This window comes from Seriola aureovittata, chromosome 12, assembly GCF_021018895.1.
Source record: "Seriola aureovittata isolate HTS-2021-v1 ecotype China chromosome 12, ASM2101889v1, whole genome shotgun sequence".
Taxonomy (NCBI): domain Eukaryota; kingdom Metazoa; phylum Chordata; class Actinopteri; order Carangiformes; family Carangidae; genus Seriola; species Seriola aureovittata.
In genome coordinates this window covers 2,949,469-2,975,536 of record NC_079375.1, presented here as the reverse complement: position 1 = coordinate 2,975,536, position 26,068 = coordinate 2,949,469, and the positions used below count along the sequence as shown (strand labels likewise).

At 40.5% G+C, this 26,068-nt stretch overlaps 1 protein-coding gene across 1 annotated transcript in view; it reads left to right on the top strand.

Annotated features, from left to right (window-relative positions):
* basp1 (brain abundant, membrane attached signal protein 1) overlaps window positions 1–15,340 on the top strand; it is a 54,475-nt gene extending 39,135 nt beyond the window's left edge. Inside the window, exon 2 of the mRNA XM_056391131.1 lies at window positions 11,740–15,340. Coding sequence (XP_056247106.1) covers window positions 11,756–12,412 — 657 coding nt within the window. The 5' untranslated portion in view covers window positions 11,740–11,755 and the 3' untranslated portion in view covers window positions 12,413–15,340. The remainder of the gene's footprint in view (window positions 1–11,739) is intronic.
* Window positions 15,341–26,068: the final 10,728 nt, after the last annotated feature.

Sequence of the window (26,068 nt, the reverse complement as noted above, 5' to 3'; positions counted from 1 at the left end):
GGGTCAAGACAAGTTGTGTTACTGCAAGAGATGACAACAAAAGCCAAAAAAAAAAAAAATTAAGGCTTGGAAGGTCAAATCTTGACATTATAATATGTTTCAAATCGAAATTTTTAGCTTTAAATTAAAATTAACTGATGATTCACTTACTGTTAAATGTTAATGTCCTTATATTTACTTTTACATTTGTGGTTTAAAGTCCATGGACACAGAAATCTTATGGAAAATCTGTGATTAGGATCATTTATATAAAAAAAAAAAAAGAAATTAGATTTAGTCTCTTTTTCTGTGTGGCTGTATAAACGGATGCTATTATCTTGTTTCGTGCTAGCAAATGATGAAATGTTGAGCTTTGTATATATTTTTGTTTCCGTCAGAGTGAATTTATACATTAAGATGATCACAGGTCACGAAATCTCTCCTCTGAAAACCTTTATAATAATAACTGAATAACATTCTCATTATTTATTATGTACTTTTTAAAACCTTTCATACAATGTGGAAATCTTCCTGTAGAGATCTAAGTGGCGCGGCTCCAGTTCCATCAGCTGCCATTGACTGATAAATGTTTGTAACCGAGGGAGTTGCGAGTATTTTGCTTTGATAGCACCTGTTCCATCACTTAACAGAGCCTGAGAGGCTGACCTGGATGTGTCAGACGACAACAAAATCTTTTCAGCGTTTTACAAGCGAAACAAGGCCAGAGGCTTCGCTCGGTTACACAATAAATCAGGACAGGAGTGACACAAGTATCACAGGTTGGCAGGCGAAGAACTGAGAGCTTCATTTTATGACTTCAACAGGAAGAAAAGATTTTTAGAGGATCTGATGGTTTATTCGCTTTCTTTATGACCTCAAAACTGACACATGCTCAAGGTATTCAGACAAAAAATTCAAAAACTCTTCTTTTATTCCTTAAAATGCAGTTTCTTTTTCTTCTCAATCTACAGTTTCCGAGGTTATAAATGAACTTTCGTGTCCATTCCAGTGGTGTGTTACTATCCATTCAGACAAACTTGTGTCGGCTTTGCAGACATGGAGGTCATGTGAGTGTCCAAGGAGAGGAGGATTTTGCAGACTGAAATGCCACCAAATCCACAGAGGTGGACGTAATCCGTTTCACTTCCCTGTTTTGTTTTGTGTGCTGTTGGCTTCCTTGCAGCCAACAAACCACTGGAGCGATTTTGCATTCAGTAATAAACGTCTGAGTAAAAAAAAAAAAAAAAAAAACGTCTCAAAGCGCCTGGCTGGCTTTCATCTCCGCTGAGCGTGTCCTCGGACTCGTAAGCAGCAGCTGAACACACAGCGGCTCTCTGTGGTCGCACCGGGCCAATCAATAACCATTTCCATCCCTTGAGTTTTCTCAAGCTCTGTCAATTTGAGGATTGATCCTCTAAACACCAAATGAATGTGTGTGTTTATTCATGCCTGTGTAGTGCCTGTTTCAGTGCACGTGATTGTGTGTGTGTGTTTCTGTGTGTGTGTGTGTGTGTGTGTGTGTGTGTGTGTGTGTGTGTGTGTGTGTGTGTGTGTGTGTGTGTGTGTGTGTTCAGCCTGAGGCCAAAATAAGCAGTGGGCAGTCTGTGTGTTCTCTGGGTAATTAGACTGCTCTCCAGAACAAAGTGATGACTTCATTAAGATCACTTCCTGCTTCAGTATAATCTCCATAGCAACCTTCCAGATTTGCTATTGAAAATAGAGCTTAATGAAATAAATACTGACTCAAAAATAATACTCTGTGGTGAAAACACACTAGAATGCCAAATTATAAGCAAAATAAATTACAATTTAAATGTGAAACTGAAGATTTTATGTAAGAACTTTGCAGCCGTTCTTTCAATTTGATCAGTTAGACTAGCAGTTTTGGTTCACAGTAAAATATCTGATCAACCATTGGGTGGATTGCCATACATTCTGGTACAGATTCACTATCCCTATAGCGCCATCATCAGGTCAGTTCCAGTTTTTCTTTATGTCCAATTACCTGCAAACTAGTTAGTTTCCCTTCAGCCTCAGCTACGATGCAGATGTTAGCATTTAGCTCAAAGCAACATTGTGGCTAAGTAAAGCCTCACAGAGCTGTTAGCATGGTTGCAGACTGCAGAAATATTGTATTCAAGTTTAGTTAGTTAAGTCAAGTTTGACGAAACCCACTTCTGTTTTCCAGTTTTAACTTTACATCATTTTACCTGATTAAAATTGGTTGATAATACATCATATCCTCCTTTTGGTCCTTAAAACCTGTGGAGTGGAAAGGCAGTGCAGAAAGGCTTCATGGGAAGTGTAGTCTTACATTTGAGGGTAAAAAATGCAAACTTCAAGTTCCCTGCCTGTTGATCCTGAGTAATACATCGATGAAATTAGCCTCACACAGCTGGAAGCTGCTGTAGACTGTTTACTTTTGGACAGAAATAGCAGTGCTATCTTTGTGCCTGCTACTGTATCATGAATTTCACCAGCAGCTCTAAAATGAAAGTGTCGAATATGTGGTGGGAACGGTGGGAGAAAATACTTTTGCATCATCTTTGGCTCTGATGTCGTAAGTCTTGCCAAAGTTTTAAAATAGCAAACTACTGTGGGAACATCAGACCAGCACAATGTGAAAATCTCGCCTCCTGGACTCCTGAATCTGTCACTTCAGCTACTTGAATATCTCAAATCGACCCTCTCTGACTGTGAGCTCCCAACTCCCAGCATCCTCTGCTCCACCCTGGTTCTTCCAACTCAGTGCAGAGAGCTGGTGTGGACGGTTTCTTGTATATGTGTGTGTGTGTGTGTGTGTGTGTGTGTGTGTGTGTGTGTGTGTGTGTGTGTGTGTGTGTGTGTGTGTGTGTGTGATTGGGACAGATTTTCTGCTCCAGTTTCCCTGCACTCGCCTGCTGCAGTTTGGTGAAACAGACTCGTCGTAAATCAGCCAGCTGAGAGGCAGCGGGAGGAAGTGCTCAGGCCTGTGTTATGAATTATAGTGTCACACTCATGTTGGGAGCACACAGGCCAGATACTTCACCTGAACTACTCGCCCACTTCGCTGTGTTCCTTCACACCTCACCGCTCTTATATATTATTATTATATTTATTTATTTAGCTGTTTTACGACTCACTTTAGAAAATGACAGATCAGTATGTTTCATGCTGGAATAATTTCTTGGCGTTTGGCGCAGTGACTGTGCTGCTTCCTGAAGTCTTGTTGTCACAGTGAGGTTGCCAGGTTTGGTCGAATCAACAAAATAAAACCTTGGTGATCGCATCTGAGCTGAGATGCTGCCAAGAAATGCTAGGCGGATGGATAAACTGGTGTTCATCGAGAAATAGTTCCAGCACACAACCTTGACCTTAGTGTCATTTTTACATCTGTTTGTGCACAGCTTCAGCAAGCTGGATATAACATGTTCATGAGTTCGCTTTAGCGGTGTTGGTAGGTGTATGTATTTCTTGACTTTCTACTTTAACTTTCCAGTCTATGCTAAGCTAGGCTAACCACAACTTGAATCTGGCTCAGCGCAAGATTCAAAACTGAGGCTACACCCACACTAATACATTTTAGCTTTAAAACACCTAACCCTGATTCAGCATTCTCCTGTCATGTGACCCCCGGACAAATTACAATTACAAGCGAATTACAAGCATCGCTGAACTTGCAGCTGTGAAATTCTGCATTTTATGAAAGTCACAAGTCTCTGGTCTTATTATTCGCCTTTGCTGTTCCTTGTTAGTTGTATTTTCTGTAACTATAGCAACCAAATGCAGAGCAGACAATCTGCTTCCTGTTTACACCAGCATGTGCATGCCCTTGTGTACGATAATGGACATGTGACATTTGTTTTCAGGTGTGTTAGCATGGAAAGAGATTATTTCTGATACAGAGCTAAAACATGTTTAAAATGAAAACGTATTAGTGTTAAAAGCATATCGCAACCATTTAGGAGCAAATTTCAAACAAACGGTTTGCTGCCTTGATCAAGTCCAGAAGCTCAAACAACAGGAACTCAGTCACTTTTCCTTATTACTTAATTAATTTGACAGGAGTGGCCATGATTTCATTTAAGGACTAATAAGCTCGAAATTAGCTTTGGTGTGACAGGATTTGCAGGATAATAACATTAGCTCATGGTTGTTAATTAAAGAGATTAGACATGGGGGAAATAGGTTGTCACAGGTTTACAGATTTCAGCAATGTGTGATTAGAATACAGATAAAACCCAGAATATTCTCTGTACTGAGTGTGTATTATACACATCTGTATTTTGTTCAGCAGGCTAAAAAACAGAGATAAAAACACATCATTGTGAAGCTTTGTAGTTGTGTTACTAATCTGACGGATGCTCTGATGGAGGTGAAGTGAAGATCTGAGCAACTGAGCACTGATAGAGTCTAAATCCACTGGAGCCAGAATGAGACTGAGAGCTGCAGCAGCTGCAGCAGCTGAAGCAGCTTGTTGTGGCTGTAGATCAGTTCACTAACTATCTGATAAGGCAGAGCTGTTTTAAAATGGAGGTCAGTGTGACACCGGATGTGAAACTGCGTTGTTTTTAGTCCCAGGCTGCAGTCACAGTGGGGTGCTATCTCAGTCAGTGTCCTGTGAAAACCACGTATATCCACAATGTCAGTTTTATAAGAAAAATCAAACCTTGTCTTGAGCTAAATGATGCAGTTGTGTTTTTATTTCTAAGGCAGTATCACATATGATGTCTCACAACAGTTTCTGGCACCATAATGCTCTCGAAGGCCACTGTCACCCCAACAGGTTAGTCTGAAGCCTAAAAACGTGGTGAAAGAGAATAAGAAAAGAAACTGTACCATCAGTTCCAGTTAAATTATGGTGCAGGTGGTGAACAGAAACAATGTTGGGGAAGGAAATTTATGTTCCCTGCTTATCAAAGATCCACGGATAATGGATGAAGGTTACACCCTCATCATCTGCAGTGGATCAAACTAATGTCCGGCAAAGCAGATTACGAACGAATCATATTCAGACTCTCAGGACGATAAGATTTGTTCCTGAAATTATGTACACCAAATGTCAGCTGATGAAGACCAGAGCTGATAAATGTTCCTTTTTGTACCTTCATGTTTATGACAAAATGTTGGACACAAACATCAATACATACAAAAAAAAAACAAACATAAAAAAACACAAGTCTTATATAGAACAGAAGCTGGTGAATGTGCAGTGGTAGAAATGGTAAAGTCCAAGAAAAAGAGCTGTTTGGAAAGTGTTTTCATTTATTTCATGCGCATGTAAGAGTAAAAACAAAATATAAAAAGCTTCCTCATCTGTTGATTTCAAACCAAACCTTTGTCAGAGCCCCAGCCGCTTCTCCTGCTCGCTGCTGTCATGTCAATTTTCCAATGGACGTGGAGACGCAAATGACTGTGTCCGAGCGGGACGGGGAGTCGGACAGTGACAGCTTTAACCTTTAACGTGTCATCTTGGATGGCAGGAAGAACACAGGACCAGCCAGGCTGAGCTTGCCACTGCTCCAAGGCCGGGGGATTTACTGAGACCCCTGGACCTCCTGGAGACCTCCATCTGTCCGACCAGAGGGACAGGAGAGAGGGATTACAATGTGACCCACAAAAGTATGCTGCGAGGAAGCAGAGATCAAATATTTATAAAGACAATCAAGTATCTGTGCAGTGAGGATTTAATTTATTTACTTATCAGATCCCGATAACAGTAAATGAGTGAAAAATGTTATTAAACATATAGTGAAAGTCTATTCATTTTACCCATAGACGGCCGTGCAGCTGATGGCAGCTAATACCAGTTTACCATTTTACCATAACACCAGCCAGTGGGTGTCATGGTTACTGATCATGACTTAGTTATGCCACAACTTGTTGAAAGAAATGTTTGAGGAATTAATTTAAAACATATTTCCTAATACTGGCAAAGTACAATCATCCAGGACTTTTGTGTTTTAGCTTTGAGGAAAATTATTATTATTATTATTATTATTATTATTATTATTATTAGTTTGGCCACTTGAGGGCAGCACAACAATATGGACGTGATCCAACAACTCCTCCAACCTGAACAGCCATACAGGTCGTTTTTCGACCCTCTGATATGACCCATAGGAGTGTCTCCTGAAAAAGCGTACCGGGCCTTGGTTGTCATGGTTACAATACACTTGCAGACTGTTCAGACAGCAGTATACCTACCTTCATCACCATGGTTACTATATACAGTCATGGCTTGGTTACATTTAGGAAAAGATGGGGATTTGGGTTAAAATAAGTACTTCCTCAACATTAGACGATTTTTGTTGCCATGGTTACAGCAATAACAATGTCGTAGAAACAAGATAAACTCCTACTTTCACATGGGAATCGAACACCACAACCTGGACTTTCTCTCTTTATGCTACGTCACTTCACTTTGCCCTTAGCTCCTGTCATAATTACTACGACCACTAGATGTCACCTAGCAACAAAATGTAACTATGGGTCATAGTAACCTGCTGCATAGACGATCTTTGTCATCGTTTTCAAACAAGTTTGGCATTCTCAAAACATTGATTGGTGCAGCTTTAACCTCATGAAAAATCTACAAATATAGCAGCATTAACTGCTAACTGCTAATTGTGTAATTATAAAGGAAGAAGGGGATGCAGCGAGAGGAAAGATAGTGAATGTGCACAAACAGAAAGAGAAAAACAATCCCAGGAGGAGTTGACTAAATTAGATGTGCCAAAGAAAATATAAGTAGCTGCAGAGGAGGGAGGGGAAGAAATCTGGAGGATTGAAATGACATTCTCAGGACAGAAAACACTGCAGGTGAAACAGATAAGAGCATAGACGAGTAGAGGAGGCGAGGCTGGAGCAATGATGGAGGGATTATTGCAGAGAGGAGCAAAGTGGGAGGCGAGTGGTGTGTCGGGTAGACGGGGGGGGGGGGGGCTGAGCAGTGGCGTCGGCATGTAGGTGTGAGAGATGAGTCGCGGGGAAGAGTGAGAGTTTGAGAAGAAAACATTTCTGAGGAAAACTCAGCCATCTGCTCCTTCGGGGAGTTTTTACTCATCTGAAATGGCTTCGCCACCTCTCGGCTGGGCGGACACGGATTTGATCGCAGATTAATAATGTTGTTTAAATACTCTTTACTCAACGCCGCCGCTGAGTGATCAATCATGTGTTTTGTGAACTCAGCAGCCTGCAGGCCTGAGGGAGGCAACTGCTGAACACAGTGAGAGAAAAAACAGGAACAGGAGAAAAAAAGTGCAGGTGGTGTTAATCATGCGTGTGTGCACTCTCAGGGAAAATAACTGGACCTTAGAAAGATGCTTTCAGTTTTCACTGAGGTCTGTAAAGATTTAAGAACAGTGTGAGTGCAGGTCCTTGAAGGAGTCTCAGCGGTGTCTTCAACTCTACTTCAGCTCCTCAGTCAGACAGAAGTGTCCGCTGCACCTGTAACCCCCAACACCTGGAAACACCTGGACATCACTGCAGCAAAGAGACAAGTTAAACTTATTTCAGGGCCGATAGGGAAAAGTTTTTCCTTAGCTGTTAGAGAGACCCTTTAGACACTTGGGCCGATATTTGATAGTATTGAATATCACGATAGTTTCCACCATATGCGATATTTTTTAGTTTTGTCATTTGTCATCTTTCTAAAAAATAATTAATCTTCACCGAAAGAAGTGTTTAAAGTATTGAATGTAACCCTGAAAATGGGTGCAGCGGAGGTTCCTTTGCAGAGCTGGGAAATAAGAATAATCAGCCAAAAGGTTTAATTTAGACAGATTTAGCCTGTAAAGTGGGTTAGAATTTCACCTGCTATGACTTTACATCTAAGTCTGTCCAGATCTTCTCAAGAGAAGTTCATGAGATTTGGAAACAGAGATCAGCTGTGGTCAGGGAACAAGAAGTGATTTCACAGTGATTGAGATCAGGGATTTCCACTGTTAGCAGATTAACTTTTTACAGCCGTTAACAATGAAAGTGTGTCTAAATGGATTGAGACACTTGATTCCAAATCCTTATTTGAAAAGTCAAGAAATCCATTTAAGCTTCATTAATTGAAAAATGAAGTGAAGAGAATGAAGGAAGAGCGTCTTTGGATTGTAGCTTTCAGTTTTCCAAGCTGTGTGATCCAGGAATTCACCATGATGCTGCCGCCGATGTGAAAGCAATAAATGAGGTGATGCTGGAAGTTCATAGCCGACTTCCTTTGTGCTTCCCCTGGCTGCAGTTTGCAGGTTAAATTAAGCCTTTTGTGCCAACCCAGAGCATTTCCCCCAGGTTGTCTCGGCCCTGCCCCCAGCTCTTCAAACACTAAAACCACACGCCCAGCAGCAAGAAAGCGTGCCTTTGGTTGAAAAGAAGCCATTGTCTGCCCAGATGATTGTGAGTCATTGTACTGGCAGCACAAGCCGGGAGTCAAATGATGTGATGTAGCAGAGAGACCTCCATTGTGGCTCGTATAAAGCTGCGGCAGGGACGGCGACCCCGGCAGATACCGACTGCTTGGAAGTGCAGGGGGGGGGGGGGTGTTTTGCATGAATAGTGGAGTAATTCAGTCAGCGGTGACGAGGTGATTAGCATTTTGAGTGGATTCACCGCCGGCTCCGTCCCATTCACAGGGAGAATCTGTGAGTAGCCAGCAGAGTCTCTCAGTGGTCTGGTTGGTTTGGGAGGAACAGATTCACATTTACAGGTGATTTTGGCATCAACTACATGAATGAAGTAGTTATTAGAGTTAGTGGTTATTTAGTACAAGTTAGTCCATCGAAATCTTTGCATTTCAAAACATTTTTCTTTCATACGTTGATTTTTTTTTTTTTTTTACACAATTGTCATTCATTTGATTCTGTTTTAGACCATTACAATAACTTTTGTCAAACCTGCTATCAGTATTAATATTACCCAGTAATCTAGAATCTGAGCTGCAGAAGGCGGCCTGTGCAGAGACTGATGAATGGATGGGTGCGATGCGTTCATGTGTTCATTTCTTTGTTTTTGTTAAAACTCGAGCAGCTGCGTTTGGGACAAGTTGTAGCTGAACAAGGTTTTTTTTAAATGTTACAAGAGTGACTTGTTTACATCTAAGTTCAAGTCAGCACAGCTAATTTGGTTCACCCGATTTGTGTACTTGTGTAAATTTGGTATGAACGTCATTACATTTTCATTTTTGCCATCAATTTTTTGAAGGATTATAGGATTTTTAACTTTTTATGTGCATGTTTTAATATTTTTGCTATTTTCCCATGGATCGCTGCGCATAGTTACATAAATGAAAGACGTTTACTATATACCCCATGATTGTTTGTTTGAGTGCTTAGATGCAGCTTCGGATGCAAGAGTGGATCAAACATATTTTGTGGTATAAAAGCAATAATGAAGCTTGTGTTTTGGCAGGAGTATGTGAGGGCTTTCTAATCATTAAACTAAGAGGCTTTTTCATTGACAGTTCATAAAGAGTTGAAGTATTTACTTTTCAAACTATTGCAACAGCTGGGAATAGATCTTAGATTTTAGTTTTCTGGTTTTTATTTCCAGACCACAGAATTTAAAATATACACAGCACGTCTTTTCCTCGTGAGCAGAACAAACTGCCAAATAGTTTTTGGCAGTTTGAAGCATCAACATACAGACTTCACATTTCAAACAACAAATTGTACCGTTCTTGAATCTTTGCTCCTAATAAGCCTGATTTGTTGTGGTATTGAAGTCCTCTCCCCCATTGAGTAGACAGATGGTGATATCCATGAAAAAAAAGCTTCAGCTGAAGGAGCGAGCCAAGAATCCGCAAGTGTGTGTGTGTGTGTGTGTGTGTGTGTGTAGCCTGACTGCACACAGTGCTATCTACCTGCTTAGTGACTGACGACCTACAGTCATGAACAATATATCATTAAATGATTTCTTAAAGCACAGAAATACAGAGATCCAATTCAGAGAAAATGATTCTTTGATACACCACTTTACATGATGCACTCAATCTTTTTGTTTCTATAAAAGTACATTTCAGCCAACTCATGTGGAGTTAGTTTATTAATAATAATCCATGCAGATACTTTTGCTCTTCTTTTGACACACTGATTCTGGAAACAGATGTTTAATTTTGATTTGAATTTAAATGTCAGATATTTAAATTCTATTAAAGCGCCACCATTGTGCAGCAGTAGGGGGCAGAACAGGTACCTCAAAACCAAAACATCAGTAAACACTCTTAAGTTTGTTTTAAAGGTCTCATATTTACACTTTTCCAGTTTTTTATTATATAATATATAATATTTATAATTATAATTATAATAATATAATATAATTGTTTGATTATAGATCAGGTCTAGGTTCTATATTAATACTGTGAAAGTATCAAAGCCTCAGTCCACAGAGAAATGCACACAGCCTGTATTCAGAAACTGAGCCTTAAAACCAGCCGTCAGGACTTCCTGTAACTTTGTGATGTCACAACAAAACAGTCATCGCTCTCAGCCATGCCCCAAGCCCCACCCACCTGGACCCACCATTCAACCTTGCAGGATTTGGTTTCTCTGAGGGTTTACCTGAAATGCTATATTTTTATTGGATCACTGAGAAAACAGTCAGCCAATCAGAAGAGAGGCTTAGAGCCTCCTCTCTTCTTCAAACACAGGAGAAGAGGAAAATATGGACCTTTAAGAAAAATCAGTGGAGTAAAGTTTGTCAGCCCTCAGGCCCCCCCCCCCCCCAACAGCCTGAGGCCCTGCCTTGCCTGTTCACAATCTGCGCCTCTGGGCTCAGTGTTTGTGCTTGTGTCGCCCACAAGCCCAGCTTCACTTTGAACGAACATGGACTGTTATTAGCTGGACAGGGCGGGGCCACCCGACTGAAAACAAGGTCGTTTTTTTTTTTTTAAGGGGACAGTTCACGAACGCAGCAATGGTGAAAGTATTAACCGATATGAGCAAGATGAAGTCGGTGAGAGATTAATTGCCCAGCCCTAGCTGAACACCAGATATTAGTTTCCATGTCTCCTTCACTACATAAGTAGCATGTAAAAACTATTAAAATCTATTAGTACCATTTTCTGTGAGGTGTGAATTCAATTAGCCGACTTCAGCAGACCTCTGAGGAACTTAAAAGGCTATTTGATAGGAGTGTTGTCTCACTAACACATATTTTAATTTCCTTTTGCTCTTGGCATTTCAGCAGTGGAGGCACGTTTTTTATTTTTTATTTTTTGCCTTCCTAATTAGAAACACTTGATCAGAGAGGTGAGAGATGAGCTGCGCTGAGAGTCTCTGTAGTCCAGGGATGTTTTTATTCACCTTCTCTCTCCACAACATTTAAACTCGCATCACTGTTTCCTCTCCTCGTGTCTGAATAAGCTCCGCCTGATCCGACAGAGAGAAAGATCACGCTGCGAGGCTCTCTGAGGAGAGTGTGGTTCAGGTTGAGAGCACTCATCAAATATGCAACACAAGAGATGTTTTTTTTTTTTTTCTCCATAAATGCATGACTACATATAATTTCTGTGCAGGCTGTTCTCTTATGAACGCTCATGTGAACACGTCAGATTTTGCACACTGAGAAGCTGCTGATGCAAAACATGATTAATTCTTACCACAAAGAGCGACTGCTCTTCATCAGAAGTCATCCTCTGAAGAAGAGCATCGCTTAGTCTGTCGCTTTCATTTACTGCTGTAAGGTTTCTTTTGTAGGATGCGCTTGCTTCCAGTTGCACATTCTTCTTAATGAACGTATTCATTCGGAATTGTCTAATACTAAACTTGAATTATTTTTCCCCTTCGGTTTCAGAAGCCAGAGATCCAAAATGGGAGGCAAGCTCAGCAAAAAGAAGAAGGGATACAATGTAAACGATGAGAAGGCCAAAGACAAGGATGCCAAAGCAGAGGGGGCCTCTGCTGAGGAGAGCGAAGCACCGAAGGACAACAAAGATGAGGCCCAGGCTGCCACTGATGCTAAGGAGGTAGCGAACGACACAGCGGCCAAGGAGGCGCCGGCGGCAGACGCCGCAGCGCCCAAGGAGGAGGAGAAGAATGCGGCTCCCGCCGCAAAGGAGCCCGAGAAACCTGCCGCCAACGCTGAGCCGAAAACGGATGCGCCCAAGAGCGCAGAGCCCGCCAAGGCCGAGGAGAAACCAGCTGCCCCCGCCCCGGCCAAAGAGTCCGCCCCTGCCGCCAAGGAACCCGAGGCCAAGGCCGCGGCGCCCGCCCCGGCGGCCGAGAGCAAAGATGAGGCCGACGCCAAAAAGACTGAGGCCCCCGCGGCACCAGCAGCCAAAGCAGAGGCGGCCCCTGCTGCCTCCCCTGACCCCAAGCCCACAGAGGCAGCGGCGGCGGCGGCTCCAGCACCAGCAAAGGAGGCCGCTGCTGCACCTAGTTCAACACCAGCCGCCGAACCTCCCGCCAAGGAGGCGAACGCCACAGAGGCACCAAGCAAGGATCAAACCGTAGCAGTTCAAGATTAATGGACAGCTTCTTTTCGGAAATGAAAAAAATAAAGTACCTAATTCAACGACGAAGAAGATAAAAAAATGAAAATGAAATTAACTAGCCCACCCATATTATGATAATAACAATAATAATAATAATTGTAATGATGATGATTTGTTGAATGAGGAGGACTGGAGCAACCACCTGGAGAAGTTTCCCACCGCTGCAGATGATTATTGCTATTATTATTGTTATGTTTTATTCTATTTTTTTCTGCTGTAGTATTTGAACTTTGATACGAGTCTGTGTCGGCCATTCGCTTCACCATTCCACACCCATCATCCCTCTCCCTCATATGGTCATGAGGTTAAACCTGACTCCCATCTGGGCCCACAGAGGGCCCGCACTCATACACTCACCTGCACCCCTCTGCTCTGTGGATGTCACTAGATCTAAATTTGGGGAAATGGTTCTGAGGGAAGGAGGTGGAGGGTTTAACAAATCACTTTTACCAGCTGGACCTCCACTGAACCCATCCACCCCTCAGCCCCCCCCCCCCCCCTCCCCCTCCACTCATCCTCCTCCTCAGAGTGTCGTGTTGTCGGCTTTGGCCTGGTACCTCTAGCTTTCTGGTGCCGTGGAGTTGTGGTAGTGTCCTTTTTCTTTTTTAACCCATCTTCCCCCACCCCCAGCTTTTTTGGTGTTGTTGGGTTGTGTTGCCGCCCATTTTCCTCTTGGGGTTAAACACCACTCTACAAAAGGAGGAGGTTAAGTTTATCGTGAGGACTGAGGATGTTCAGGCTTTCTAGGACATTCTGGAGGCGGGCTTTGCAGAGTGAAACACATTCTTAGACATAAAACAGTCATAGGAATTTTTCAGATAAGGTTCTAGATTTTGTACTGAAACCCTTAGGTATATTATAAGTGAACTAAGTGGTTTTTTAACATTTGTAATATGCTTATAAAAATCTGCAAAGCCGCGCTGAAAAGACGTCCACGATGTTCTTAGAAAGACAGAAATCTCTGATCCTAACTTCCAAATCTGAAGAAAAATTCTCACAGATGATATGATTTGTTTTTGAAAGACATCACCGCTGACCTGGGTGAAACGGGCTTCGCAGTCATGACACAGAGATAGTTTGAGCTTGCTTAGAAGACCAAAAAGGTGACGTTTACTCCTTCAACAAAAAAACACAAGAAAAGATGTACTTACGTCCTGCATTCGATTTAAATCAAGGATTAACAGCAACATATATTTATATATTTAAATCAGCCCCAAAATGCCAATTTGGAATTGAATTTGAGAAATAGTAATAATTAATAGAAATTTGAAATAATGAAATTATCAGAATGATTTGGAGATTTTTTTGTTTCCAGATGAGTTTACGCATCATATGCTCATATATAGAAAAATTCTGCAACCTTTTTCTATATGTTTTGAGCAACAACTCCTCCAACCTGAACAACCACACAGGTTGTTTTTTCATCCCTCTGATACGATTCATAGGAGTGTCTCCTGAAATAGCGCCCCTACGGCGGCAAGCGTACCGGACCTTGGTTGTCATGGTTACAATAATAAACACACAGACTTGTACTTGAGAGCGTTGCACCTACCTTCATCGCCACGGTTACTATAATAACGGTCATGGTTTGGTTCGGTTTAGGGAAAAGATCGTGATTTGGGTTGAAATAAGTTCTTCCTCAACTTCCTTTATCTCTGAAAGATCATCACACTTTTCCCTCATTATTACTACGACCACTAGATGTCGCCTAGCGACAAAACGTAACTAACCCATAGTTACGTTTTGTAATAACCTAATGCGCAGACGACCTATGAGCTTGTTTTTTTTTTTACAGGATGTGATAAATCTAATCAAACTATTTTAATAGAACATTTGTTATTGACGCTGTCCTGTGGAGTGAACTTCACCAGTTTGGTGTCTAAGCAGGTGGAATCAGCCCAGACGAGATGATTTGCAGGCGGTGTTTGACCCGGGTCTGTTTCAGTGGGACTCTCAAGTTTTTAGCAGCCTGATCCCTCTCAGGACAGGACACCACCCCATCTACTTTGGTCCATGTTTCTGTGGCAAACGTACGCCATGCTCTCATTGTGGGATGGAAAAGCCTTGCACATGAAAGGGAGGGCCTCTGATTTTGTCATTTTCCATGCCTAATGCATTTTCGTTTGCTTTTCAGGAATATATATGACATATGTACGTATATGCAGCGGTGGAAGAAAAAGGAAAGAAAGAAAGAAAGAAAGAAAGGAATGGGATCTTTAGAAACAAGGAAAGAGGGAAGGAGAGAAGGAAAAAAGAAGTAAACAAGAAAGGAAAGGAAATAAGGGAAGACTGAAGGACAGGAAACAACAGTGATATTTTATGATCTTATCTTGTGATGAATGGACAATCTGAATTTGAAAGAGTTTGACACTAAAAAGTGGAGTAAGGTAGCAGCAACTACAGAGCTTTAGTGACTGTACTTTCATACCTTCCACATCTGCATACATGTAGGTATATGTCTATATATTTACTCATCTCAGCCATCATACATCTGCCAGCTTTTCAGTTTGGTCCAGGTGACACACAGCGTTTCCCTCCCAGCACTTGTCAAACTGTAGCAGAAACAAACACTCGAGGGGGGGGGCGGGCGTCGTGTGTCACTTGGTTTTGGTTTTTTCTTCCTCTCTTGACTCAGTAAATTGCATGTCCGTGGTTGGGTGAACCTGTAGTCCTGTCTTTTTGGTCAAGTGGAAAAAAAAATAAAAAAAATGATTTCTCAGTCTGCATCCATGGCAACTACAGTTGATATTTTCATCCCATGTTTTCACCACTGCTATTTCCACACCACACGTTCATTCAAACTAACAAAAAGATGATATGGAAATTGATGCATTCAAAATTATATGTACTTGTATAAATGGTGCAACAGTAATAAAATGTAAGAAATTGACTGAAACTTGAGGATTTTGTGCAGGTCGATTCTTTTCTCATGCACTCACAGCATTATTGAACTGCTGACTGAAACACTTCAGGGTCAGAGCTCCCACTGAGGGACTCCGAGGTTGTGTCCTTGTCTCTGGGAATCTGAGAGTTTTTTACAACCTGAGACGGAGCTTACAGGAGCATACATACAGAAGTGTTTTAAAGCTGATTTGTTAGATTTGACTGTTTTATTAAGGATTTAGTATTTATTTATTTATATGGTAAGTACTTTAAAACGGCATTTAGGCATCATGTAAGAAGGAACGATGTACAGAAACTATAATTCAAAGTTAAATGTATATGTTAGTGTAAAGAAACAGACTGAGCCATAATAGGAGCTGTGTGAGGCTGAACTTACGCACAACACTTTGAGCTAAATGCTAACATCAGCATGCTAATATGCTCAAAATGAGATATAACGCAAGTACAGTGTTTACCATGCTCACTAGCATAGTGTACACATGACATATATGTCCCTATATGATGAGTGATGTTGCCAAATATGTCACATATAAAGGGATATATTATATCACAAATATACATCCTGTGGATTTATGAAGATATTACATATAAGAAGTTTATTACATATATAAAATAAAATGTATATATGTACGTATATTAAAAATATCTATGTGATATTGGAAATGCGTATGGCAGAATTCTAACAATTAATTTTGATGAGGATGTCTGATGAAGTAAAATTATTGAACAAATTATAGGAAGTTTGGTTTGATTGTGGCAGATGAAGTCACCAGACGACCACGTCTGTACAAAACAGCTGATGAGATATTTCAGACTGGACCAAACTGGTGGTGTAATGTCATCCCTGGAGCCACATTAGAAATGAGGCAAAAAAAAAAAAAAAAGGAAAATTATACAGATATTAAAAAGTTGAGAAAGTTCTCAGCAGCGTGGTGGGGTTGTATCGGGGGAATCCATAACCACAGCGTTTGTACATTTCTGGCAACAGCATCGAAAGACATTCATACTGTACATTGCAATACTTTTACACCAGTGATCCAGGAGGCCAAACTACTTTTTACCCCAACTGATAAACTACAGTCATGATATTATTTATTATCCTTATTCATGTCCCATATACTTGAATACATTACATTCAAAAAAAAAAAGACACCAAGTGAGTGTGAGTATTATCCACCTCTTCCTCTTATATGGGTGAAAGCCTCTGTGCAAAGTGATTCACTACATTATAATTCTTGAAGCACCTGGCACAGTTTCAGCAGCACTCAGCCTCCTCGTCTCTGGAGCGAGAGACAATAATACTGGGACAGAATTACTTTAAGGAGCCAAGAATGAAATTTGGGTTAGAGCCGTGTTTGATCTACCATCCGCTGGCTGGTCTGTGGATGAAACAGACTGTAAACTACAGGACAGGCAGGAAAAAAAACCTGATTAAAAGACTATTAAAGAGCAAGTTGTCATTTCATCTCCAGATTTCAGCTTAAGCCCCAGGAAATTATTACCCACTTCCTGATATTTTATAAAGATTGGTCACTTAATCAAGACAATAAAAGAGAAAATAAAGCAAAACACGGATGTATGAGATAATTGTTGCAAAGGTGTCAAAAAGACCATAGACTGTAAATATAGATGGACGTAACCTCAGTGACATCACCAATAGGTTTCTGAAGAGCAGTTTTGAAGCTCAGATTGAGCTGCTATGCAGTCACCATCTTGGCAGTACATGACTCCGCCTTCTAACTCCCAGCTAATCCAGAAATGGGCAAAGAGGTGGGGTGTGTGAGGAGCTGAGACTTTGGTGCATGATGGTTTAATAACTGTGGCAAGCATACGTTCCATGAGCATCGTTAGCTCAGCTGCGTGTCTGGGCGTCTGGCTCTAAGGCTAACCCAAGGCTAATTCATTTGCTGGCAAATTAGCTAGTTAATTCAGCTAACAAACCAGGTATGGTGAGTGCAGACACTGATAGCTGGTAATTAGCCATAAAACTAAAATGTCCTTCCTAATGTTGTTGTTGTAATCAATTAACCAACAACAACAAGCCATTTTATTTGTCTGATATCTGCATGAAAAATCCTCAAAAAGTCACATTCAAACTCAAATTAGCTGAGGTGGCACCTAGCAGACAGCTAGCAGCTAGACACTGTAACTTAAACCCCATACAGTTGTCATGGAGGAGGAAATTAGCTGAAGAGACCAAAACTTTTTTTGTACCAGGCTGTGAACATGTTTATTTTTTGCTGTAAAGTTGGACATTTTAACATGGGAGTCTATGGGGACTGTAGTGGTCATTAGAGGAACTGCAGGTTTTGGTACTTCTGCGTTGGCTTGATTTATCAGCCTTGGAGGTTGCAACTTGGTCCAAACAGAGAGAAGAAGATGAAAGCCAGCTGTAAGATGGAGGGATATCAGCTAATGGACCAGCTGAGCAGGTGAGCCACAGCTGGTGACTGCAGGAGACGGAGCAGCAGTGATACTCTCTGATGTTCTCTGATTGATCACCTACAGCATCTACCCTCTGGACATCAGCTGGTCCATAACATCCAACTCATTAGTTCTTAAACAGTCAGAACAGATTGAACAAAATTTCTTTTAAAGCAAATGATTTTGAGTAATTATCCCTGCAAAACTATCATAAATTCTTCAATTACATCTTTTTAGATGTGACGATTTCCTGCTTACCTCTGTTCTTTGTTAGTGTAAAGGGAATATTTGCTGCTCTCACAAAAAAAGTAAGTTGACGACCTGTAATGGGCATTTTATAGTAGTTCTCTACAAATATTTCATAGACTAAATGATCAATAAAAGATTCATTAAAAATAATCAAAAATCTCATAAGCAAATTTAATATAAATTGAATTTCCATATATGAAATATATGTATATAAAATAAAAACATATGTAAAAATTATTTAAAAAACTATTAAAAATAGGAACAATTTCATATATTGACATATATGTCTAGCCCATTGAAATATGTATATTTATGTAAATGTGCTTATATTGTAGACATATGTTATATTAATATTGATCCATACCAAAGCCTGTCAATACATGTTGATATTTCCCTGAATGGGACAACGGACATGTTTGAAATTAAAGAGAAATTAATTATAAAAGCATATATAAGTATATAGAATTTTTATATGGACGTTGTTTTAAACTTGCATATATAAATCAAATATACATTGTTAACATAAATGTTTGCAACATTTTATACCATTATTTTTAACACATATAAATTTTACTTTGGGTATTTCATATATTTTATGAACTTGAAAATGAAAATATTATATCCCTGTATATGTAACATATATGTCATATATTACATTTTGTATGGGAAATAATGTAGAACCTTTAAATTTAAACAAAAAATTGAGTTGATATATATATAGTATATGGTCACACACCCTGGAGTTGAATGGGTTCATACAGATAAGAGAGAAATCACCCCACAGACTCTCTCTGATGTCGTAGGGCTCAAGATGAGCAATAACTCCGCCTCCAGTTATCACATAAAAAAGACAAATATCGATGGGGACACCAGAAAGAGGACAAATACTGAGGAATGAAGCCCTTCCACGGGGTAGTGATTGATGTCTTTATCTCTTCCTCTTTCTCCCACCCCTGCCTCTCTCACACCGAGGGAGGGGCAGTAAATCAAGGACTTAATCTCACCGCTGTGATTTACACCTGTTCAAACACTGTTTCTCACCCGGTAATACCTTCCCTCTTGCTTTTACTCAGGCCACAACAAGGATAGATAAGATGTCACATGGTGTCAAAATAGGAACTGGGTAGGATTCACACCGTGTGCCTAATACAAGGCTTCACCATGTAAAACTCCAGGTAAAAGAGCCTGGATTAAACCTGTTGTGTTACATGAAACAAATTAAAGTATTAGTGATTTTTTTTTTTTGGTTGATTGTTTGTTTTTTTAAGTTTTAACTTCCAGAATGAATCTCAGTAGTTAGGTTGAATCGTGATGTGGATAAAGTTATAATGATAGCATGATGCTATTAGCAGGGGTCAAAAGAGAGTAGAGGAATATTTTACTTAAAGGTCCCATATAGCATAAATAGATGTCCATGTGTTGTTTGATTATAAAGCAGGTTTATGTTCTATATTAATAATGTGAAAGTAGCAAAGTGCTCAGTTTCTGAATACAGGCGGTGTGCATTTTTCTGTGGGCTGAGACTTAAAACCAGCCGTCAGGACTTCTGGAACTTTGTGATGTCACAACAAAGCAGTCACCGATCTCAGCCATGACCCAAGCCCCGCCCACCTGGACCCACCATCCAACCTTGCAGAATTTGTGCTTACCTGAAATCTGCTATATTTTTATTAGATCACTCAGAAACCAGTCAGCCAATCAGAAGAGAGGCTTAGAGCCTCTTAAATCAGGGATATGACCCTTGGAGTGAGGAGGAAAGTTTATGAATTGCTGTAAACCAGTACTGTCCAGGCATGATATAAAATCCCTTTTAAGAGAGTTATTAGTATTATCAATGTGTATATAAAAATCACCCAGCAGAATAAGATTTGAAGACATAGAGCACAAGAGGCAGCGAAGACAGAAAATCCATTTAAGAAATCCTGAATATAACTTCTTATGGATCAAAACTTCAAATAAAACACAGAAGAAGAGGAAAGTATAGGATAATCCAGGTATGAGTACAGGACTTTTGATTTGAGAAAAGTAACAATTACCAATTTAAAAACAATGCAAATTTAAAGCAGAAAAGAAAGACGAAGTGAGTGAATACAAATAAAATTTAATTTAAACAATATAATCTAACAGTAAATGCAGAAAGGACAGACAACATATACATATAAAGCTGTAACCATGAACAAGCATCAACTCATTCAAAAAAAGACACACATACTTGAAATATGACTTCTCTTTACTTTCAAGGTGAGATATTTACACATATAACAAATATTTCTTTAATATTAATAGCCGTCCAAAAGATTGTAGGTAATACAGACACAAATGACATGTTATGTATAATGTTAAAGAGGTCGATTGTAGACACAACCCTTGCAGCCTCTTTTAGCTCCTGGTTTTGGTTGATAATGGTGATAATGGTGATGACATGTCAGTGTTGTGTCGACAGCTTGTTCCTCTGCCCCAAAGACGCAAAAATCAATGAACACAGCTGTTAATTAGACTTAATTCAAAATCTGTAGTGCATCTAAAAAACATAGTAACACAGCACTCGAGTAGTCAGCCTGTACTAATTACATGCTGTGAAGACATTAAGTACAATATCAGCAGGTCTAAAATCACTCCCTTAAGGAGAATTAATCAAGAGTGCTAAGGGAGGAGTATTTACTATAGTATACTCAAATTAAGTGCAATTTAGTACAATCTCACAGAAATGAACTGACAATTTTACCAGCAGAAAAAAAAAAAAGAAATGAACATGATGAAGAACATACACACTCCTCTCCTCTTGCATCCAGATAGACCCGCTGCAGTTGTATCTGCAGTTTGATGCTTCGTGACGTTTCTATTTTTGTTTTTATTCAAAAACACTTGCAGAACTGTAGGTCTCTGTCTGTCTGCTAGAAATATTAAAATGCTCAGAAGCAGGAGCTCTGACCTTTAGTACACACACACACACACACACACACACACACACATGCTCCCTGTGTTGCTAACTACAGGTCTGCAGAGTCTCACGTCAGCAGGCTTCATACAGAGGCAGAAGACTGATGGTGAACAATGAGGAAAAATGAAACTTTTTTCTCAGCTATTATCTCTCACACTCCACACACACCACACACACACACACACCACACCACCACCACCACCACCCACCCCCACCCCATCAGTGATAACATCTGAGATAAAAGAGTCAGATATGCAGTAATTACAGATGTACAATGCTGTCAATGGTGCAAAATGGTTCAGGACTTTTTGTATAATCCTCTGACAAACAAACAAACAAACAAACAAAAACAGAACTTCCTTGGCGGAAGCAATAAAACCAACATTATGGAGCCTATCAGACACCGTCCTGCATTTTCTCGTGTGATTCACCAAGCTGGATTTTGGGAAATCTGCTGGATTTCAAAAAGAACTAAAACTTTCAGTTCATGATTGACTGACCTTCAGTCCCAAATTGTTTCAAGTTTCAACATTCAGAACATACTGTAAAGTTCACAGTGATTTCAGACACAACATGTTTATTTATATTTAACAAAAAAAACACCATGTTTCCTGAACCGCAACCAAAGTGCTTTTGTTACATAAACCACAGACAGAAATCAGGTTGTGAACCTGGTCTCTGGTGAGCAATCATCCACTTAGCGACCCCCCCCCCACCCCCCACCCCCCACCCCCCGTTGCCTCTGATCATAATCCAGCCACTGATTATATTCCCTACATAACACATTTGCTATTGCAGTTTTGTGGTTTGGAAACATCATTCCTAGGAGACAACAATGACATGGTGAACAGGACATGGATAACTTCAGATGAAGAGTCAGTCTGGGCTCTACAGTAGTTCAACCAATCAGAGGCCTGAAACATAACAATCATGTTTCTTCTCCAGGTTTAATCACCTGCATGAGTGAAGACATGACCTGAGTCCCACATCAGGCCGAGCCACAGGTCAGAGTATCGAGAGGCTGCTGATTTCTCTGCTTTCATACCAACAAGCTCTTGATTTGTCCCTTTGTGTCTCTCACTCTGCTTTTTTCTTTCTCTGCCTTCATCCTTTGAAGCCCAAGTGAGGAACTGTGCGAGCGCTGCTTTCAAAGCGTCAGTGTCATTTAGCTTGCTGACTGTGTTCAGGTCCTCATACCCAGCCTCCATCTCTCTCCATTTTCAAAGCCAGTCATTGTGGGGGAGGATCAGAGACAGAGAAGGAGAGGGAGCTATAGTCAGAGGCGATGCTTTGTGGAAGATCAGTCAGATCCTCCTGTCGCGTGGATACTCTCGATTGAGGGTTGGTGGGGGGTGGGGTGGGGGGGCTTCGGGCCAAATGTACAGAATCTGCTGGCATCTGTGCTCGGCGGCTGTCAGGGACGATCTGTTAGGATGTTTGTCACCAGACATTCGTGTGATGGTAATCAGACATCTTTCAGTTTCAGGGGACAGGGAGAGAAGGATCTAATGCAACTCTTTGAGAAATGAGAACTTGATATATTTTTAGTCCCCTAATACACCAGATACTTCCATGTTCAACCTGAAACATGGAAGTATCTGGTGTATAAGGGGTCCTGAAATACAGTTTGACAAACTCTAAACAGCTTCTGGTTCACTGGAACATTTTTACTGTGAAGCTGCACGTTAGGAAGGAAAATTCAGAAGAGCTTTCCAGAATACAGTCGGTTAAGTTTTAAAGAGCAATCATCACAGTATATTGGTGGGGGCATTTTATTTTTTGTCCCAAGTCTGTGAGGTTAAGATTGTGCAGTGGATTCTTCTGTCTTTACCTGTTGAGTTGGATTCAGCCTTTATTTACCTTTTCATCGCTTTGTCCTTTCATCCATTTATTCCTTCATATGACTTCACATATTATTACTCATTTTCTTTTCTATTCAGAGTCATGCCCAAAACTTTCATCCTGTCACTGTGACTTTCTTTGCACTGCAAATACTCAAAACACAACCAGATACACAAACGCACTGCGAGTAGCACAGACGACAAAAGGAAGTGTTTCCAGGGGACACTAAAAAGTGATGAACCTGGCCGGGACGCACTTGCTGTTCCGTGGTTTGTGACTTTTGAAGTTAAAAGCATTGAACAAGAAGTGCGCATGAATGTATTAGTGCATCCTGGCAGGGTTCATCACCGTTTAGTGTCCCCCTGGAAACGCTTCCGTTGTCATCTGTGCTCCTCGCAGCGCATTTCTGATGGAGACATTTTCTGAATTTGCATGTGTTTTCTTAAGCTGCAGTGTGTTGCGTTATGGGCCCGTAAAAATGACTATCAAATACACACAAAAACAAAGAGTAAGAGTCTACAGCCATGCTGGTGGGACTCCGAGTTTGCACTTGGGTGAAATGTTAACATTAGCATGCTAAAATTTGCTATTTAGCAGCCTTTAAACTTTAAACTTTAAATCTCATAGTAATCTATCGAACAGTTGCTGAGATATTTCAGTCTGAAGCAAAGTGGTGGACTGACATCAACATCCTGAGAGCCGTCAGCATGGCTAAAAAGGCAACAAACTAAATAAAGTTCAGAACATATGGTGAAGATTGTTCTGTCTTTACATACTGATGTTTATTCAAGTTCTGCTTTTCTATTTATCTACTAAAGTCAGTTTATTCCACATATTATTGCTTATTCCTTGTGTTAATGCAAAAGTAAAAGAAATGTTTTACAGTTTGCCCTTCTACCATGCACTGGTTTAACTCAGTGGCTTTACACTGCTACATGTGGACCGGGGAAATTCAGGATTAAACCATGCGGCGACCTTTGATTAATGGACGACCCCCCCAACTTCAGGTGAAATCTGTCCTCTCCCTTGGTCACCTTTTTCTGTAATTTCAAATCAGAAATTTTGTCAGGTGGTATATGCCTCACTTTGATGTGATGCCCAAAGAACACAACTTCTACGACCTTATGACTAGAATCCCAACCTCCAAACATTTAATGATCTTTTCTCTCTGCCAACCTCTTCTCTCCACATGAAAGAACCTTGGATTAAGGGCACCGGTGAACAGATTTGGGATGAGTTATGGTGGGATCAAAGCATGCTCTATCGTTGCTAGACTTCAGTTTATTCTGTTAATAGTCATCCATCGGCTGCACTTATCCAGGACCAAACTCGATAGATTTTCTCCTTCTGCCTGTGCTACCTGTGTAAATTGAGTGACGAGAATCCTAAGGTCATCTTTTCTGGGAGTTTCTGGGATGACATTTTTCATTTGTACAGGGACATATACAGCAGACAGATAATCCCTGACTGTCTCTTTGTGATACTGGGTCACTCCAGCTACTCTCTGACTCTTCCCCCTGCATTTTAACAAGCCCTCGTGTTTGGTGTGGTCATGGCAAAAAGGCTTATCCTGGAAGAGTGGAAAACAGTTTCCCCTCCTTGAAAGGACTATTTGCATAAACTCTACGTTTGGATTTAGACTTAGACTACCTTGTATGTCCACTCTTTTACTTCTCGCTTTGTCTAGTTTTTCCCCCACTGTGATTGTCTGCTCTGCCCTAATGTGTTTCACCTGTGTCCTATTATCCCAGCCTGTTGTCTTTGTCAGTTCATCTGTTTGACTGGATTTTATTTCTGCATCTATGACAACTGAGTTTTTCTTGATAATAAATCTTTGATCTGCTGGTTTTGTCGTCTGCATTTGGGTCCTCCGTCCTGGTTCCCTGCAATCCTGACACTCCCCACTTTAAACGATTTAATGGTTAAACAACATGGTTTCCTGTCTGTACCTTGAAGACATTCAGTATACTCTGTCCAATTCCCACCCTGGGTCTCTGAGGATTTGGGGAACCTATATTGAACATATTATCCAGGAGAGGTGTCGACCTGGGAACTAATTATATTGGATTGTATTATACTGTGATGTCAGCTTTCTTACCTTTGTCTTGGGTCTTCCTTCCTCGACCTCACTATGTCTTGGATGATGGTTTCTGACCTTTAATCCACTTGAGAACATTTCAGTCATTGTACAGACTGATATGCATATGTGCACTTTTTCTGTTAGCTGGCAGTTTGTTTGTCATGCCTTCACGCCAGCAACAGTCAGAGCCGCAGGCATTATTTGGGGTTGTCTTTTCGTATGTAACTATGTCGCTCCCATTCTTCTGAACGAATATCTCAGTAACGCCTTGAGGGACTTTCTTCAAATGTGGCACAAACATTCATTTTGACTCAAGAATGAACTGATTAGAATTTGGTGGTCAAAGGTCAAAGGTGAAGGTGAAGGTGAAATTTCACAAAAAATGGTTCATATTTTATATGACTCTGAATAAACAGGGATGTAACCTGTAAACTGCACACATGATGCTTCGTTTGAGAAGGTGTTTCCAGCTGGTGCAGAGTGAGTGGCAGGAAAAAAAAAGTGATGTTAAAGGACATCAGGTATCTGTATTTAAGAGGAAATGACAGCACTTTGCAGCTGGGATCATCCTCATTACCTTCAGGACTCGTTCCTAAAATGAACATATGTCGTTATGGAAATGAAGTCTTTAATTTCATAAAGTGCCATTTAGCTGAAATGAAAGAACATATATTAATGTGAGCGATGAGGAGCTGCTGCCATCAGAGAAAGTGACACCTATTTATTACAGGATGACTGACAGCATGGACGTAAAAGGTAATTGGAACTATATAAAAGGATAATACTTAACAGTCAGAAACTTAAATATGTGGTTTATTAAAGTAGAGCAACTTACAGACTGTATCCTTTTGTTATCGGACAAATTAGGTACAGTAGGTCCAAGTGGAACCAGGTAGTGGGTCTGTAAAGTAGGGTGAATGTTTCCTATTGATTAATCATGCATCAGTAATTACAATCCAATAATATGATAAATAAACATTACTCTGAATCTTTCTGAAACCAGTTCTACATTTCCTTGAGACTCTGCTGCATGTCAACGTGACCGCATCACATCATTTCTGCAGATTTGTCAGCTGCACATTCATGCTGCCAATCTCCTGCTCCACCACATCCCTGAGGTGTTCTGCTGGAGACTGAACTGAACTCACTGTCATGTTGATGAAACCAGTTTGAGATGACTCGTTCTTTG